Here is a 19039-nt window from a genome sequence, read left to right on the forward strand (position 1 = left end):
TGGCAACTCCATTTCCAGGCAACTGTCGAGTTTTTAGCTTTTCTCACCCATGTTTGCATTTTATAAGCTATCATTTGAAATTCAGAGTACTGTCTACGGCCATACCACCCTGAACGCGCCCGATCTCGTCTGATCTCGGAAGCTAAGCAGGGTCGGGCCTGGTTAGTACTTGGATGGGAAATTCAGAGTACTAAGTCCAAAAGGATTACATGACAATTAAACATCATTAACTACAGTAGAAGCTATAGTAGACACTTCACCTAAATTAAATCATTTAGTCCTATAATAACCGTAAGAGGTAGAGTGCACCCCATTTTATATATTACAGAGAAACCATTAAGTGGCAGGTGTTCCAAATGAAACCTGCAAAAGGTTACAGTAACAATAAGAGAATAACAAAAAGCCAACCTGAAACCATTTGGCATGTCGAAGAGACGCCAAGGCGTTCAGGCATTTCTGCCTGTCCAATAAGTCCGGAGGATCTTTCATCGCAACCTTTTCTAATGGGAAAATGGGATAAAGAGAGACAGATACAATTTGACCAAGGGATTCCTGTCAAATTACCAAACAATAAAAAAAAAGGAGAGCAGCATATGAGTGAACTAATAAGACTCCCAGAAGATTTCAGGTTTTGGCTTTGTTGCTTTCTTTTTAAATTATGTGCACTATCATTACTTAGGTAAATCATCAATAGAGCCATTCTGCGCACAAGTACAACAGGAGCACAAACGCATTCACTCAGTCAGTAAACAGATCAATGATCACTGCCACACACAATCTGGGATCTTATTAAGCATGTATGTAACATCACAGGGCACAAAATAGGTACATAGCACTTTTCCTTTGACAGGGTGCAAAGAGTGGAAACCTGGGACCAACAGCATTAACAACTTTATAGAAGAAGGGATTTTAATCACTAATCAGTTCTTAAGGAAAATTAGGGTTTAGGTCACCAATTTGTATACTAACAATACACTGAGCATGGCAATTTTATTTTACAACAAAATTAACTTATCCAACAAGATAACCATTAATAGAAACTTTACCCCACTGCTGAGAACTCTTCCAGTGTATCCATGGAGTTCTCTATTTCTTCTCTAAACCAAAATTATTAAAACTGAAATATGAAATATGTTGAAATACATTTCAAGTTTTGCATACCTTTTTTTCCCAAAAAGAAGCAAAGAATACTATTGAAGTACAACTATCTGACTTGCCTTAACATTTCAGAGTTGGATTGGATGGCCAAGAGCAACAAAATTAAGAACTCAAACAGGTGATTAGTGACAAATAGTCATACTTGAGAAGATGTCACAAGATACTAAGTCCATGTTTAGATAGCCAAATTTATTTCCTCTTAGCCACTGAGAAGTGGGTTTTTAAACGTTTGAAGAATCGGTGCATTAATTTAAATACATATAACATACAAATGTTTCTTGGAGAAGCCTTTGTCTAACCCAATTAAGTCATATTTACCTTCCTTTTTTAAGAACTCAGAGAGCCCACCAACACTTCCTGGTATAATCAGTCAGTCACAGTCTCGGCAGTATGTTTATGTGGGCTTTCTGTACTGGCTTCAACACGTCAAGGCTGAAGTGCTACACACTTATTTTCTGACCAGGTGAGCTCTACAGCAGATACTTGCATTGTTTCACATTAATATCTGCCAACAAATTCACAATACAGGGTCTCATTTCATTACCCCTTTCTCCTCATAAAATGGAAAGCCTCAAAAAGAAATGATTATGTGCTTTTATTTATAAACATAAGCAAACACACTACAGGTATTTACTTCATAGGTGACGTAGTTCCTATCTTTGCATAATTCTTTTTAATGACAAACATACAAGTAATTCATTTTCGTGTTTACATGTCAAAATGTTTAACTGTGGTCAATACAAGCATCTGTGTGAAGCTCACATACAAGGCAGAACTACTATAAATGAACAGTTAGAATCTCTTACAAGTTAGACATGACAAAGGTTGACTGACTGCTAAATAAGGTAATCTCAAGAAAAGGAATAGACCATGTTTATTTTTTTGGACTTTAAGAGTAAAGCAAACTATGTTTCATTCTGTCATTGGATCAAGTAGGAGTATCAGGAAAGGTGAGAGGGCCAGAGGGCGGCAGGGGGCAAGATCACTGGAAGAGGGGAGGGGTCAGAGGAAGTTTGGGTAGGAAAAGACAAGGCAAAAGAACTCGGTTTGAACTTTCTGATAACTACTGTCCAGTGAACAGAGCTTGTAATTAACATCTGCTCATCACCACACAGACAGTTCTACAGGGGAACAATGGCAAAAGTATTTAGATAAATTCTCTTATTCCCAAAAGTCAAATTATATTCATTAATTCTTATTTTAAGAAACTAGTGACATCAGCTTGCTACAGACAGTCAACATTTGGAGGCAGTAGATTCTACTAAAAAGAGATGAAAGGGACAGGCAATGAACAGAAGACTTGACTGAATTCCCTTTAACATCACCATCAGAATGGCCACGTTTCTTCATGCTCTGATACTCAAAAAAAGTCAAAAGATCCAAAATGTTTCAATATTCATGAGGTGAGAACAGCAGAGGGGATGTAATAATTCATCTCATTTTACCTTCTTCAAAGTTTCTTATTTTAAAACTATATAAATTTATGTGGCACTGTAGTGCTACTTGTAAGCCTTGCTTGCCTATTTCTTTTACATAATTAATAAGTTTTTTAAATTTCATTCATTAAAAAATGTGGTAATCACAGAATTGCTGCTGGAAAAACACTGCACTTCTCAAAGTAGAACCTCGAATTTAACATTTCTGTATAAACTTTAACATAGGTGTTTCAGTTTTGTGGAAAAACAAAGCTTTTCTAACAAAAAGGCATCTTGGTGTCTTTAAATCAGAAACAATGGAACTATGAACCATTTTATTTTTTTCCTATAGTGACCAGTAAAACAGATTAAAAAAAAAAAAAAAAAAAACAGCATAGGGGATAGTAACAAAAATGCCAAAAGCAAAGAAAAACAGCTTTTAAAAAACTCATCGCTCAATAACCTGGCATCAGAGCATGAAGGTACATAAAACATTCTAAACAATGGAAGCACTGAAAAGAAGTCTATTATGCCTAACTTTTATTTGGTTAGGGGTTAGATCTGTGACCAGAAACACACCATCCTGCAGGAAATGTTGGTCAGTTTCTCTCCATCCCTTACATGCAAGCTAACTCTGTGCCTGTTCACAAAAACACTAGCCTGTAGATGGGGCAGGGAAAAGCCAGAACATGACTGTGTTAAATAGAATTTATGTGTCTGGAACCTGGGTTCGTCAAAGGTAAAATAATCAAGCTGGGTTATCATGAAGACCTCCCTGACATTCCAAAGTTGGAATGAAGCTGAGCTACTGAGTCCATATTGACAGAATTTCCAAGGTAGCCTGAAGATATCCGGGCAGTCCTTCTCTCAATTCCTTGAGGCTGTGTGGAGAGCAGACATTATGCTTCAAGTCACTATCCATGAGAAACCTCAGGCTACAATAATATGAACAGGTAAATGTAGCATGAAGGTAAAACAGAGCACTGTTATCCTAGTTTATGACAGAAACATCACTAGATACAACTTTGCTGCAATGCCTCAGTAGGCAGTGGACCACTGGAAAGACAGTGACTACAGGTTTACACAGGACAATGCAGGTCAAGCAGCTGGGGAAGGCAGGAGAATAAAGACTGCAGCATTGTTAAAAAATCCTAGTTGTGACCTTTGGACTGGTCTTCCACCTAACAGGAGTCACGCTACTGAACTTCTGACAAACCGCATTGGAAGTTCACACTGGCAACTAAAGGGCGCTTGGGCAACTTTTTTGTGACACCCTGAGAATCTCCCCTAATACTGAACACTGCAGTTTATCTCAGCCTAAGTTATCACAACTGCCTTTGTAGTTTCCCTATCCACTTGGTTTCAAAGTATGGTAAATACAGTAAGCAGCTGGATTTATCACCCTCATAGCAAATATACTTCAGGTTTAAAATCACAAGCATCAAAAGCAGCTTAGACCACATGACGCTCAGGAAAACTAAGTCAGCTAAGATTCTCCTATGATCATCCTAGATAGTAACTGGACTTGAGAGTAAGAAGAGATGGGTGAAACATCAGACTTTCTTCATTTATAAAACAGGACAACTATCTACCTCATGGCTGTTGAGAGTTAAATCATATATGAGAAAGTGCTTATAACATAGTAAGTTATAAAATACCTTAGCAAAGTAAAATCTTCAATATATATTACTTGAATTCTGAGATGCCCATTGTTAATGCTTCTTATACACCAAACAGTTCTATTTGATCAGATAATATGCTAGCTACAAAAATTAACTTAACAGGTTTTGCTTTAATTGCCTACTAAGTATTAGGTACCACTCAAGGTGCTAGGGATAAAGGACACTGGTAGGGAAAAAGACATCTGTCTCAATGAATCATAAACTTTATACTACTAGTAAGTCAGCTCATTACTACAACTGCAGCAAATATAGTATACTGATTCCAATACTACACATCAATGGGTATTTAACAGTTTAACTGTTTATGTTTACTACTTCAAACGTATTATTACACATTATTCTCATTGTAAATTCAAGGCACTTTGAGTAGATGAGTTTGTGCTGTGACTTTTTGTTTACTAAACTAAGTAACTACCACTGTTTACCAATCACTGTTTGTGCTGGGTATTGTACAGGTCATATTATTATATAAATTCTCTCAAACAACTTTCTAAAGTATTCATTACCCACATTTTGAAGTGAAGAAATATGTCCAAGGCACACAGTAATAGTTAATGGAGTTAAAGGTCAAACACTTGGCTGCTACCAAGGTCTATGTTCTTTTCCCCAATGCCTTCTTTAGCAGGAAGCATGTAGTAATGCATGTATGTGTGCATATTAGGTTGCTTCAGTCTGTCTGATTCTTTGGGACCCCATGGACTGTATCCTGCCAAAGTCCTCTGTCCATGGGATTCTCCAGGCAAGAATACTGAAGTAGGCTGCCATGCCCTCTCCAGAGGATCTTCCCGACCCAGGGATCGAACCCATGTCTCTTATTGTGTCTTCTGCATTGGCAGGAGGATTCTTTACCATTAGCGCCACCTGGGAAGCCCCATATAGATATGGGGAACGGTTATTCTACAGAGCCCTCAAGTAAAGAGTTAAAATATAGAAAGAAGGCTGACAGCATAGGAGGACTCTTAGCTGTGAAACAGTAAACAATACCAAAGAAATTCACTATAGTCTGGCCACTGAAAATCTAAACAGCAATGTGAAATGAGTAATTAGCTAGCCACTTCTGCAGAGACAACACTGAGAAGAAAAGTGTGTGCTCTCACCAGATTCAGTCCTCCAGTTCTGCCTGCTCTCAGACATTTCCCCCTTTTTTTATTTCACCCAAATATGTCGCAAGGGAAGAGAAACACATGAGGTATATACTGTGAACAGCCTGTTTGTTCTGTGGGAGAAGAGAAGTTGAGATTCTGCAGGAAAATCTCTCCCAAAAAATTATTTATGATGCGTATTTTTTTAAACTTTGAGAAAGAAAATGAGTGCATGTTTTTTTAAAAGAGATTTCTCTCAAACTTAGAAATTCCTGGAACGTAAATGGATCTGTACTTTCACCCCATGCAGCTGAAAAGAACTGCGTCAAGCAAAGAGTAGTAACCTGGTATGATGAAAGAAATCCTATAGAACTGTACAGCCCAGTTTACACTGGATCCTCAAAGTTACCCAATAACACACAAAACTGCTAGCACAGATCTAAAAACTTCGACAAAGTCCAAGTTAGACAAAACGAGCAAATTATGAGAGAGAACAGGTGAGCTGGCAGGGCTGTGAGGTTAAGGAAAACAGCAAAGCAAATCTTGCTGCCATTCAAAACGAGAGGAAGTAACATGTGTAAAGTATTAGATTCAATTTGATTCTTCCATCTTATCTGATCCCACGCAATTATGTTAACGTCAGCTGATGAGACTGAGCTTATAAAGAGGTCGTGGAATCCTTTAATAACCCGAACACCTTGAACAGACTATGACTCTCCTCGGTTCAGTTCAGTTCAGTCGCTCAGTCGGGTCCAACTCTGCGACCCCATGAATCACAGCACACCAGGCCTCCCTGTCTATCACCAACTCCCACAGTTTACTCAAACTCATGTCCATCGAGTCGGTGATGCCATCCAGTCATCTCATCCTCTGTCGTCCCCTTCTCCTCCTGCCCCCAATCCTTCCTAGCATCAGGGTCTTTTCCATTGAGTCAACTCTTCACATAAGGTGGCCAAAGTATCAGAGTTTCAGCTTCAGCATCAGTCCTTCCAATGAACACCTAGGACTTATCTCCTTCAGGATGGACTGGTTGGATCTCCTTGCAGCCCAAGGGACTCTCAAGAGTCTTCTCCAACACCGTAGTTCAAAAGCATCAATTCTTTGGCGCTCAGTTTTCTTCAGAGTCCAACTCTCACATCCATACATGACCAATGGAAAAACCATAGCCTTGACCAGACAGACCTTTGTCGGCAAAGTAATGTCTCTGCTTTTTAACATGCTATCTAGGTGGGTCATAACTTTTCTTCCAAGGAGTAAGCGTCTTTTAATTTCCTGACTGCAGTCACCATCTGCCGTGATTTTGGAGCCCAAAAAAATAAAGTCTGACACTGTTTCCACTGTTTCCCCATCTATTTGCCAGGAAGTGATGGGACCAGATGCCATGATCTTAGTTTTCTGAATGTTGAGCTTTAAGCCAATGTTTTCACTCTCCTCTTTCACTTTCATCAAGAGGCTCTTTAGTTCTTCCTCACTTTCTGCCATAAGGGTGGTGTCATCTGCATATCTGAGGTTATTGATATTTCTCCCGGCAATCTTGATTCCAGCTTGTGCTTCTTCCAGACCAGCGTTTCTCATGATGTACTCCGCATATAAGTGAAATAAGCAGGGTGACAATATACAGCCTTGACATACTCCTTTCCCTATTTGGATCCAGTCTGTTGTTCCATGTCCAGTTCTAACTGTTACTTCCTGACCTACATATAGGTTTCTCAAGAGGCAGATCAGGTGGTCTGGTATTCCCATCTCCTTCAGAATTTTCCAAAGTTTATTGTGATCCATACAGTCAAAGGCTTTGGCTTAGTCAATAAAGCAGAAATAGATGTTTTTCTGGAACTCTCTTGCTTTTTCGATGATCCAGCGGATACTGACAATTTGATCTCTGGTTCGTCTGCCTTTTGTAAAACCAGCTTGAACATCTGGAAGTTCACGGTTCACGTATTGCTGAAGCCTGGCTTGGAGAATTTTGAGCATTACTTTACTAGCGTGTGAGATGAGTGCAATTGTGCGGCAGTTTGAGCATTCTTTGGCATTGCCTTTCTTTGGGATTGGAATGAAAATGGACCTTTTCCAGTCCTGTGGCCACTGCTGAGTTTTCCAAATTTGCTGTCATATTGAGTACAGCACTTTCACAGCATCATCTTTCAGGATCCGAAATAGCTCAACTGGAATTCCATCACATCCACTAGCTTTGTTCATAGTGATGCTTTCTAAGGCCCACTTGACTTCACATTCCAGAATGTCTGACTCTAGATGACTCTCCTACTCTACTGCAAATTCCATTCTGCAATAACTAGTCTTCTAGTAAGGGTATGACATACTAAGATCTGTTTCCAGGTCCTCTGACCTAGTTATAAAGGCAACAGACTAAGCTTAGAGTTATCACTGAAACCTTAAAATCCCATGTAAGTGCACAAAACCATGGAGGGAAAGAAGCCTGTTGTTCTCAATACTTTCAAAGTAACGGGAGAGATGTCTCCAGCTGCAAACAAACATTATTTAGTCTCTGGCAACTTCAAATCTAGACAAATCTAGCCTCTGGCAACTTCAGTCATCTTCTTATCTCTCTATACTCAAAGAATTTTTAATAATATCTATAACTATACTTAGAAAAGGTTAGTTTTACATTTGAGGGTCAAGTAGAACACAGCTTACCCGAATTAACAGAATTATCTTGATACTTCAGAAATCATTTTATAGTTCTACAGTTAATGATGAACTGTAAAACTGTTAAAAGAAATTAAGCCATTTAAGATTGGTTCTTCAGAGGTATTAGAGATACTATATACAGCCCCAAAGAAAAAGTACAGGGATAAACCCAATTACAGAGTGGATGTACTTTAATTTTAAACTATGATTCATAAATGTACCTAGTTTATATCTGTTGGGTATGGTATAGCTGATTTTAGTACCCCAAAGATTTCTTTAAAAAGGAAGTCTATCACTTTTACTTTAAGAAATCCTATGAGTCATGTCTGCAAAACTTGAAATTCTAACATCTCTGGTAAAAATGTGTCTTTTTCTTCTTTTATCATCAACTTGAAATAAATTAAGAAACTGACCAATACTTCTTGCTGCAATGGTATTTCAGGTAGGGGAGTAAGCAATGGAACTTGCTGAACATCCAGTGATGAAAAACAGCAACAGGGAGTCCTCATTGACCCAGTTAGGCCACAATGCCTCTAAATTGTCATAACAGAGAGAGGCCAGTTGGTCAAAGGTCTAACACAGGAGAAATAGCACACGGCAAGTTTCCAGACACAGGACTAAGAGGCAGAAACAAGCTGATGTGAAAGGATAAAAATATCAAAAAAGAAATCCAGCTCCAATAGTACTTCTTAAAACAGAATAGATTTCTCACTCCACTTTTATTTGATGGCATTGCTATGCAGAAATTCTTTTTAACTTCAGAAAAAAGTCAGATTAAAATAAAATTCCCACATATATAAAATCCTAAATGTTAAGAGGATCACACACCTCCTAGAAAAGAATTTTTACTAAAGATTATTCTAAAAAAAAAGAAAAAGCTCCCCAATTTATCTCTCTTGCATTACAAAACACTTAGGCAATTAGATAAAGCGTAACTCTTAAAAAATTATGGAGTTTTTGAAAACAGCACTGTTTTGAACCACATTTAACCCTAAAATCAGACCTAATAACTAAGCTACCCAGAATAGGTTAGCTGATACCAAAAGCAATGTAAAACTAGACAAAGGAAAACAGAACACCAAAGCAGTATCAAAATTAAAGTGGATTTAAAACCAACATAAGCATAGGTTTCTTTGAATTAACATATTTTATGTTTTGAATATAAATATTTTTGCAAAATACAGAGATTATGTAGGAATAAATCTGCTTAAAATACTATGAGTGGCATAAAACAAAAGACAGATTACTTCTTAAATCCATTGAACATAATTAGTATGCAGCATTTAAGAGAGGTCTTATGTGAACAAAACAAATATATATTTATATATACACATCTATATCTCTCTATATATACATATACATATATATATATATATATATATACATGTGTACCTCCATCCTTCTTCTCCAATTCGTCTCTAATTAGAGGGGAAGTAAGTATCACCTTCAAAGTTAGCGTGGGTTCTTTTGTATTCCGAATTATAATAGATGCCTCATCTACACATTGCTCCACTTGATATTTCTCTTCTGTGAGCTTCTGAAAGTCACCAAGATTTCAAAAACAGCCAATTAATTAAAATTTCAAAAAATGAATGATTTCCCCCTTAGTCTTAATTTTCAAAAGTTATTAACGATTAGTTTTTACTGTTCTGAAAGAGGAACTAATCTTTAACTAGTTCTTTAGGGTGGAAGTCACATTTCTCTCTCCCAACTTACTGGCGAATCCCTTCTCCATCCCTCAAAAAGCAACCACAAGGTCAATCATCTATTCAATTATTAAAGAATATTTAAAACCATTCTAATATTTGAAAGTGAAAGTTACCAAAAGTATCATGATACAGCAAAAGGTAAATTATTGTTCTTGAAATTATTACAAAGGACTTATACAGCATAAGTTGCTGGGAATGCTCTCTAAACCAACACCTTTTTTTTTTTTTTAAAAGAAGAAAAATCTTCATTTTTGATAGGACAACCTAAACAGGAATTCCTACTTGCTAGTAAAGATTTATAAATATAAGATTACATAATCTTGATTATGTAGATTTTTAAAGAAAATCAAGTAAGAATGAATGAAAAAGGATCTCTGCACAATCAATCATCAGTAAAAAGGTTAATATAAACAAGTAACTAACTTCCCTTCTCTAACAAGAGGTGTCAGAGATCATTGCAGTGAGACCTTCTCTGGGACAAGTCATCTGACATCCACATGGAAATGTTCACTGCTTCTTTTAACAAACAATTATACAAAAAATTATCACCAACTAGGATTGCTTTTAAGTATACATTTAATGTATAACAATACATTAAATATATAGTTTAGTAAGTTACACAGGGCCTTTCCTGGTGGTAAAATTTAATGTATTACCTAACATAAATAGTTGAACAGAAACACTACTGGGTCTCTCTACTCAACAACTGTACATTAAAGGAACTCAAAGTCATTTATATAAGAATAGATTTTACCATTAAACATCCCCAAAAAGATAGAAAACTGGAAACTCATTACCCTAATTTTGAACAGAGGAAACCAAGAAAGGGAAAGGCCACATAGCAGCTGGAAAAACCAGAATCAGAGTATAGAAAAAAAGCAGAAAACTGCTCACATTCACTTTGCATAAGAGCAGTAAAGATGTCTCAGAGAAAAAGCAAAGTCAATTTTTCAACCGTACATGCAGATCACTCTGTGAGACACATTCAAAGTAATGAAATATGATATGAGTGTTGGGCTACACTAATTCTAACTGACTCTGGTTTTGGTCGTCCTTCTCCTTCCTCTGCTCAAGGAAGTTCTAAAATGACCCTAGAAAAGAGTACACAGAGAAAAGGTCTGATACAATCCCAATTAATTAAGGTACCCTGATAACTCAAAATTTTGCTATGGTAAGTGCTCAGGGAAAAGGTTTTTAACTCACAAGGAAATAAGTTCATATAGTATCAGAGATTGGTTTTCCAAACGAACACCAAGAAAAAAGGGGTAGGCAGGGAATAAATGCAAAAATCCCATTTAAAATGATTTTCTGAAACATTTTTGTATTAATAATAAGATGTCCATGCTTGTGTGTACATATGAAGGCACAGCAAATATGTGTACATGTACACAAATTAATATAAAGTGGGTGTACAATTACATCCCCATTTATCTGGGTACCTCTACCCAAACAGCTACGGTCATGGATCCAACCATCACACAAAGCAGCTGGTTTCACTGCTGGATAACTCTATTAGCTATGTTAAATTCAGATATGTTTCTTAAAATGTCCACCACTGGTCTTAAGAGTTCAGGCCACTTTTGCCTTCCCCAAGAAGCTCTTCAAAGATCTGAAGATGCCTGTATCTTTTTTCAGCTTCTCTAGGTTAAAAAGCCCTAGTCTCTTCAAATTTGAAACAGTTTACCAGTCTGCATTCTCTCCCAGGCCCTTCCCTCAAACACTTGTTAGCCTGACAAAAAGTTTAAAACTGTGGTGCCCAGAAATAGAAAATACAGAGTTCACACAGTTGTGAACTACAGAGAAAGCTCTATTAATACAACTGAAGCTCCAATGTCCTGTATCTTCAATACTGAGAAATACAACAGATCTTCAATTTCTTATAGCACTGATTCTCAACCCTTTTTCCACCCTGACACATCTGAAACTATGACCACTCATATAAAACAGAACTCACTAAAGAAAACAGAAAAGGGGGTGATATGGTTGGGAAAGCCTCCATATGTCCAACCCTTTGCTTATTACTCTAGTACGGATTTAAGAACAACAATGTTCACTATAAGAAAAGCAGAAGTAAAGATTAAACTCTAAAACAATAAAAAAAAATGGGAAAAAGAAGGATTTTACAACATTAACATTCTAGTAACAAAAAGTATAGTCAGAAACTCGTTACTGAACTTTCTTTACTGAACACCATGTTGCTTACCACTCTCCCTTCTCAAATAATCACATAACGATTTAAAAAGTCTTTAATCTTTTAAATCTTTCTTTAAAAGAAATGAATTTAACCCTTGAAAGAACAGAAACTTTCCTTCAATCAGAACTGAAAATGGAAAAATCAAATATATTTGTTTGGTCACTTAGAAAGCGTTAAGATCTAAAAATGATTTTTTTTTTAAGTGCTCCAGAAATTAATAAAGGAGAATGTGTCAACAAGTGACACAAATTTGAGTGCCAGGAATGGCAGATTAAAGTCAGGAAGACGCTTCTGAAAATCAGTTGGTGAATATGAAAGAAAATGATCCAGTAACAAAGCTAATAAAGACAAATTTAGAATTCATGTTACTTTGGGGGGAAAAAGGTCTCCACAGAAGAAATACAAATAAAACCAACTACAAAAAAAGAGAGCATTCAACAACTCACAGTTCAACCTTGTGTACTGATATCTATTTATGCAACATGGATTGAAGGACTAACTGATATAAAATCATCTAAAAGATACAGTCTAATTATACCAAAGGTAACACATCTGAAAATGAAAGGTGATCATAGTTTTCAACTGACCCTTGGAGCAGACTGGCAGAGCAGGTCCTAAAGTGACCACAGCCCTGGACCAATCAGTTGCCTTCAGCCCTGAGGAGCCCTCAGCCTCCAGCAGCATCCTCCAGGGCACAAGACAACAGTAAAATTCTCTAAATACATCCCAATGTGAAAAAGGCTTGCTTGAAAACAAGGAATTAATAGTGAATTTCTATTAACAGAATGAATGAATGAATGAAATGAAATTAACAGAGACTTCAATTTAAAAAATTAGCATCTTTGAAAGTTTCCAGTTGCCCAGGCTCTTTTTGTTCTTTTCCACCCTATATCAAACCTTCTGGAGAGTTTTATAATGCTGAGAGGCCTATTCTGGAAAACATGAAAACTCTCAGCAAGATACATCTGAAAAATTTAAGACTGTACTTTGAATATTAATCACCAGAAGTTTGCCTTAGATGTGATGGATGATGCACAGACCCAGAGTAGCCATCTGTACCTACCTTTTACTGTTATCAATTTCTTTTTATTAAATTAATGAAGATCACTACCTATTTTTACCTTTTCACAAATTCTCCTAGAAGCACAATTAAACTGTACTCACCTGAATCTGAATAGGAAGATTATCTTTGACTGTATTTAACAGGGTCTCTGTGGGTTTGTCTTTGCACATCAAAACCAGCTCCAAGTCCATGTCATCTTTAATCAGCAAGCCTTTTGCAACCAGGCCAATCCTCATTACACCACACAATGTCCGACCACCTTGATCCCTAAAAATAGAAGTCTGAATGATTACTTTCACAGCCTACTTCTGAAACTATAACTTAATCATCACATGGCTTTCTGGCTATCCATATGAATTGATAAGGGAGAACATAAATCCAGAAATCCAAAATTCCACAAAATTAAGTCTCAGATTTAAGGCTCATAAACTATCTTACACAAAGAACCAATAGGGAGACTGTTTCAAATGATATATCTTTCAATTCTTTATTAAATCAATATTGCTTAGGAAAATCCAAAAATACTGTATCCCCTTAAATATTTTTTCAATTATTCAAACTTCCTCCCTTTATCTTTTAATTAGCAATTGAAGAATTGTGAGAAACATGACACCATGGCGTACTAAAAAAGAGCTTCAGAGTGGAAATGAAAAGACCTGACCTCTGCTCTTAACAGTGCCTTCTGGCTCAGTATCTGTAACTGTAAAATGGCTATTGGCTGGATAAGCTTTAGCTCTCTCCTTGTAGCTGTAGCATTCTAGGAATCCATAAAAGTTTATGGGGAAAACAGAATAATGTGATAAAAGTGAAGAGCTGAGGAACCCAAAGATGATCTGTGGCAACCAGAAGAACGAACATTCAAAGAATATCAAGTCATGCACGGTGCATAAGAGTAACATTAATATCTATCCTTGACTTTAATACCTAAAGTTTATTAGTTCATTTCCCTCAATTACAAATGAAAATATAACTAAACTTAATGGTCATTCAACAAGTAAGCAACTAAAAAAAAAAAACATGTAAGCAACTGTTTGAATATGGAGAACATACTCCAAATTCTCCTGCTTCAGAGGCTCACACTGCAGATTAAGTACAAAAGCTGTTTAAAACCTGCTTAAGAAGGAAGACAAATGTGATATCTGAGAACAAACTGCGTGCCACAAATTTCATTTAGACCTAACAAAGAGCCTGCATTTGAAAGACAAGGAATGAGAATCTCAAAACTGGTGATTAATTGTTCAACTTCACAGAGAGTAAAATGGTGCTGCAGTCCATGGGGTCGTACAGAGTTGGACAGGACTGAACAAGTGAACAACAAGATTCAAACTCAAGCTGATTTGACCACAACACTCAAGCTTTTTACATTATTATGACTGCATCATAATTTCAGAAAAGAGAAAGGTCAAAATTAGAGATTATAAGCAAGGCAAACTTCAAGAGTGACTTCAGCAGAGTCATGATTTGGTTAAAGACAAAAAAAAAGTCATTTCATTCTAGCTGAGGGGAAAGAATCAGCAGAGTTGAGTCCAAGTTAGCAGAGTTGGAAAATGAACTGGAGAAAAGAGAAACAGAACAGTGGCAATGGAAACAAGACAGAAAATCATAAATAACTCAGCCACGGCTCAGTGCCTGACATACCTGAGAGTCAATAAACATTAAGCAAAGAAAAACTATAAGGGTGGTACAAGTATAAAAAGAAATAAAAATCATTTTGAAGTAAACCAAATATAGGACATTATTTGATATTAAGAATAGTCTGTCATCTTTGATTATTTTTCCCTCTGTATTCCTGATCTTTCATTTTTCTCCCAAACCTAGTAACAGTTTATAAATTCTCCCCTCTTGAGTTCAGCTCAGTTCAGTCTCTCAGTCGTGTCCAACTCTGCAACCCCATGAATCGCAGCACACCAGGCCTCCTTGTCCATCACAAATTCCCAGAGTTTACTCAAACTCATGTCCATCGAGTCGGTGATGCCATCCAGTCATCTCATTCTCTGTCGTCCCCTTCTCCTCCTGCCCCCAATCCCTCCCAGCATCAGGGTCTTTCCAATGAGTCAATTCTTCGCATCAGGTGGCCAAAGTATTGGAGTTTCAGCTTCAGCATCAGTCCTTCCAATGAACACCTAGGACTTATCTCCTTTAGAATGGACTGGTTGGATCTCCTTGCAGTCCGAGGGACTCTCAAGAGTCTTCTCCAACACCACAGTTCAAAAGCATCAATTCTTTGGCGCTCAGCTTTCTTCACAGTCCAACTCTCACATCCATACATGACCACTGGAAAAACCATAGCCTTGGCCAGACGGACCTTTGTTGGCAAAGTAATGTCTCTGCTTTTTAACATGCTATCTAGGTGGGTCATAACTTTCCTTCCAAGGAGTAAGCGTCTTTTAATTTCATGGCTGCAATCACCATCTGCTGTGATTTTGGAGCCCAAAAAAATAAAAGTCTGACACTGTTTCCACTGTCTCCCCATCTGTTTCCCATGAGGTGATGGGACCAGATGCCATGATCTTAGTTTTCTGAATGTTAAGCTTTAAGCCAACTTTTTCACTCTCCTCTTTCACTTTCATCAAGAGGCTTTTTAGTTCCTCTTCACTTTCTGCCATAAGGGTGGTATCATCTGCATATCTGAGGTTATTGATATTTCTCCCGGCAATCTTGGTTCCAGCTTGTGCTTCTTCCAGACCAGCGTTTCTCATGATGTACTCTGCAGATAAGTGAAATAAGCAGGGTGACAAAATACAGCCTTGACATACTCCTTTTCCTATTTGGATCCAGTCTGTTGTCCCATGTCCAGTTCTAACTGTTGCTTCCTGACCTACATATAGGTTTCTCAAGAGGCAGGTCAGGTGGTCTGGTATTCCCATCTCCTTCAGAATTTTCCACAGTTTATTGTGATCCACATAGTCGAAGGCTTTGGCTTAGTCAATAAAGCAGAAATAGATATTTTTCTGGAACTCTCTTGCTTTTTCGATGATCCAACAGATGTTGGCAATTTGATCTTGGTTCCTCAGCCTTTTCTAAAACCAGCTTGAACATCTGGAAGTTCTCGGTTCATGAGTTGCTGAAGCCTGGCTTGGAGAATTTTGAGCATTACTTTACTAGCTTGTGAGATGAGTGCAATTGTGCAGTAGTTTGAGCATTCTTTGGGATTGCCTTTCTTTGGGATTAGAATGAAAACGGACCTTTTCCAGTCCTGTGGCCACTGCTGAGTTTTCCAAATTTGCTGACATATTGAGTGCAGCACTTTCACAGCATCATCTTTCAGGATTTGAAATAGCTCAACTGGAATTCTATCACATCCATTAGCTTTGTTTGTAGTGATGCTTTCTAAGGTCCACTTGACTTCACATTCCAGGATGTCTGGCTCTAGGTGAGTGATCACACCATTGTGATTATCTGGGTCGTGAAGATCTTTTTTGTACAAATCTTCTATGTATTCTTGCCACTTCTTCTTAATATCTTCTGCTTCTGCTAGGTCCATACCATTTCTGTCCTTTATTGAGCCCATTTTTGCATAAAATGTTCCCTTGGTATCTCTTAATTTTCTTGAAGAGATCTCTAGTCTTTCCCATTCTGTTTTTTTCCTCTATTTTTTTGCATTGATCACTGAGGAAGGCTTTCTTATCTCTCCTGGCTATTCTCTGGAACTCTGCATTCAAATGGGAATATCTTTCCTTTTCTCCTTTGCTTTTAGCTTCTCTTCGTTTCACAGCTATTCATAAAGCCTCCTCAGACAACCATTTTGCCTTTTTGCGTTTCTTTTCCATGGGGATGGTCTTGATCCCTGTCTCCTGTACAATGTCACGAACCTCCGTCCATAGTTCATCAGGCTCTCTGTCTATCAGATCTAGTTCCTTAAATCTATTTCTCACTTCCACTGTATATTCATACTCTCAAACCCCTGCCTTCAAACTAGCTTCTTTTCAGGCTCTTACTACCTTCTCACCTAAACCACCTCAATAACCACCTCTCCACTGGCCTGACTAAACTCCTAGCATCTCATCTACTGTATACAGTATGTTACAACCAGAATGGTCTTCCAAAAGCACAACAAGGATGGAACTCTGCCTGCTATTTTCCTGGTGTCCCACTGAACACTTAGACATGGGCTTATTGGGAAGCAATTTAGGAATCAGCATGACTTTTGTTTTGAATCCTGGATCTGCCACTTACTATATGACACTGGACAAATTACAAATTACTTGATTCTTTTGAGTCTATTTCTTCATTTGTTTAAAAAAAAAAGAAAAAGAACAACAGAGTAATACCTTCCTCAGAGTGGTACTGAGAATATTATTTATTAATAATTAGCATAAGTAATGAACTTCCCAGGGCATAGCATATATTAATAGCTCAATAAAAAATAGCTATTATTCCTTATACAGTCCCAATACTTTTTCACACCTAGATCCTTGCTGAGATTTTTTTCTTCTACTTTCACTGCCTGACAAAACCCTACGCACTCTCTGGAGAGCCACTACAAGTGCTGCATCCTCTGTGAAGTTTTTTCTGACCCCAGATCCTGCACCTAGTCTTTCCCTGCTCTGTACTTTCACATTTTGGTCATGGATAATCAAAGTGAAGATGCGAAGCAAAGTGGATCCGAGTCCGACAGACTTGAATGTGAATCCTGACTCCACCACACACTCAGTGACCTTAAGCAAGGTAAATTTGTTATTGATTCTGAGTCACTCTTTCTTCATAACCAAATATGTAGTACTGGAAATTTAAGTAAAATGGGGGTGGAGGGCAGGCAACAGTAATAGAGACTAGCAGATTTGTTGTAAAATAATATGAAAAGTAATCTGATACAGTAATTGGCACTCAATAAATAGTAGATGTTATTAACTAGCCCTTATTAGCTTGCTTATTACATTCCATACCATAACTATGATATACTTAGTCTTACCATGTAGAAGACAGCAAGACTAAGCAGAGAAACCAAGTCCTAATTCAGTTCTAAATTTTAACAATGAATTTGAATATGAGGTATTATAAAGCAAGTGACCCCAATACAGGGAATTAATTAAAATTAAGCTAAATATTTAATATTTCTCAAATACAAATAGTGGGAACTTGGAGTCAGTTTGCAAGGAGATAAAACACAAGCATACAGGTAAAAGCTGTCTAACAGTGCCTGGCAGTAGAAGGTGCTTAATAAATACAAGCAAGCCCTCCCTGTCTCTGGGCCCTCTGCAGTGCTTAGCACACATCGGGAACATAATTCATGTCTATGACCACAACAGCTCTGTCTGGAAGCCATGCCTGCCTCTGTTTTATATGAAATAGGGACACAATCATTCTACACCTTAAGCTCTACCACACGGGAATAATCACACCCAAGGGCTCAACCCAGGAATGTTTCACAAACTGCAAACACTTTACATAGTCCATACAACACTACTTAAAAATTCAAACAAAGCACACAGTACATTATGTTTTAAACACCTTGACAACTCAGCGACCTGATCCAGTTCAGCAAGTGTCTACTGGAGCACTTTCCAAGAGTTTGTTCAGCCTTGACAGCAAAGAGATGTTATTTAAAAGGACTGACTTTGCTGAAAAATACTTAGAAATAGTAAAAACAGTAAATCATAGAAGTTTTACCACAATAAATGGTATAAACATTATTCCGACATGCAACTTAAACACACAATGCAGGAATTCCCTAGGGATCCAGCTGTTAAGACAGGGCACTTTCACTGCCGTGGCCCAGGTTCAATTGCTGGTTTGAGAACTAAGATTACACAAGCCCTGTGGTGTGGCCAATCAGTTAATCTATAAGTAAGGAATTCATGACTATTTAACTTGCGCGGGGACTGAGATACAAAGAGCTTCATTATTGGATGATACTACTAATTACCAATTAACTGTATAGTTTGACAGTATCTTTTTTAAACTCATCATACGCAAGAAAAAGTGAATTACTGCCAAGAAACTTCAAGCTGACAAATCTATGCTAATGTATATATTACCTGTAATAAGCTAACAAAGTCAAGAAAATATAATCTTCAGCTGAAAACGGATACTGATTTTCTTTCATCTGAAGATGGAAAGGTTACACTATCTTTCAGTTAAAGAAATCGA

General features: G+C 37.4%; 1 protein-coding gene across 9 annotated transcripts in view; it reads right to left on the reverse strand.

Moving 5' to 3' along the window:
• The window catches only part of STRBP (spermatid perinuclear RNA binding protein), a 169086-nt gene that overhangs the window by 55283 nt on the left and 94764 nt on the right, over window positions 1-19039 (reverse strand). For all 9 annotated transcript variants that reach the window (XM_070452407.1, XM_070452404.1, XM_070452405.1 and 6 more), the window contains 3 exons: window positions 13051-13216; window positions 9376-9520; window positions 409-500 (listed from right to left, as the gene is read on the reverse strand). In XM_070452407.1, the coding sequence (XP_070308508.1) occupies window positions 409-500; window positions 9376-9520; window positions 13051-13216 (403 nt within the window). The remainder of the gene's footprint in view (window positions 1-408; window positions 501-9375; window positions 9521-13050; window positions 13217-19039) is intronic.

The sequence above is a fragment of the Odocoileus virginianus genome, chromosome 2 (genome assembly GCF_023699985.2).
Source record: "Odocoileus virginianus isolate 20LAN1187 ecotype Illinois chromosome 2, Ovbor_1.2, whole genome shotgun sequence".
Taxonomy (NCBI): Eukaryota; Metazoa; Chordata; class Mammalia; order Artiodactyla; family Cervidae; genus Odocoileus; species Odocoileus virginianus.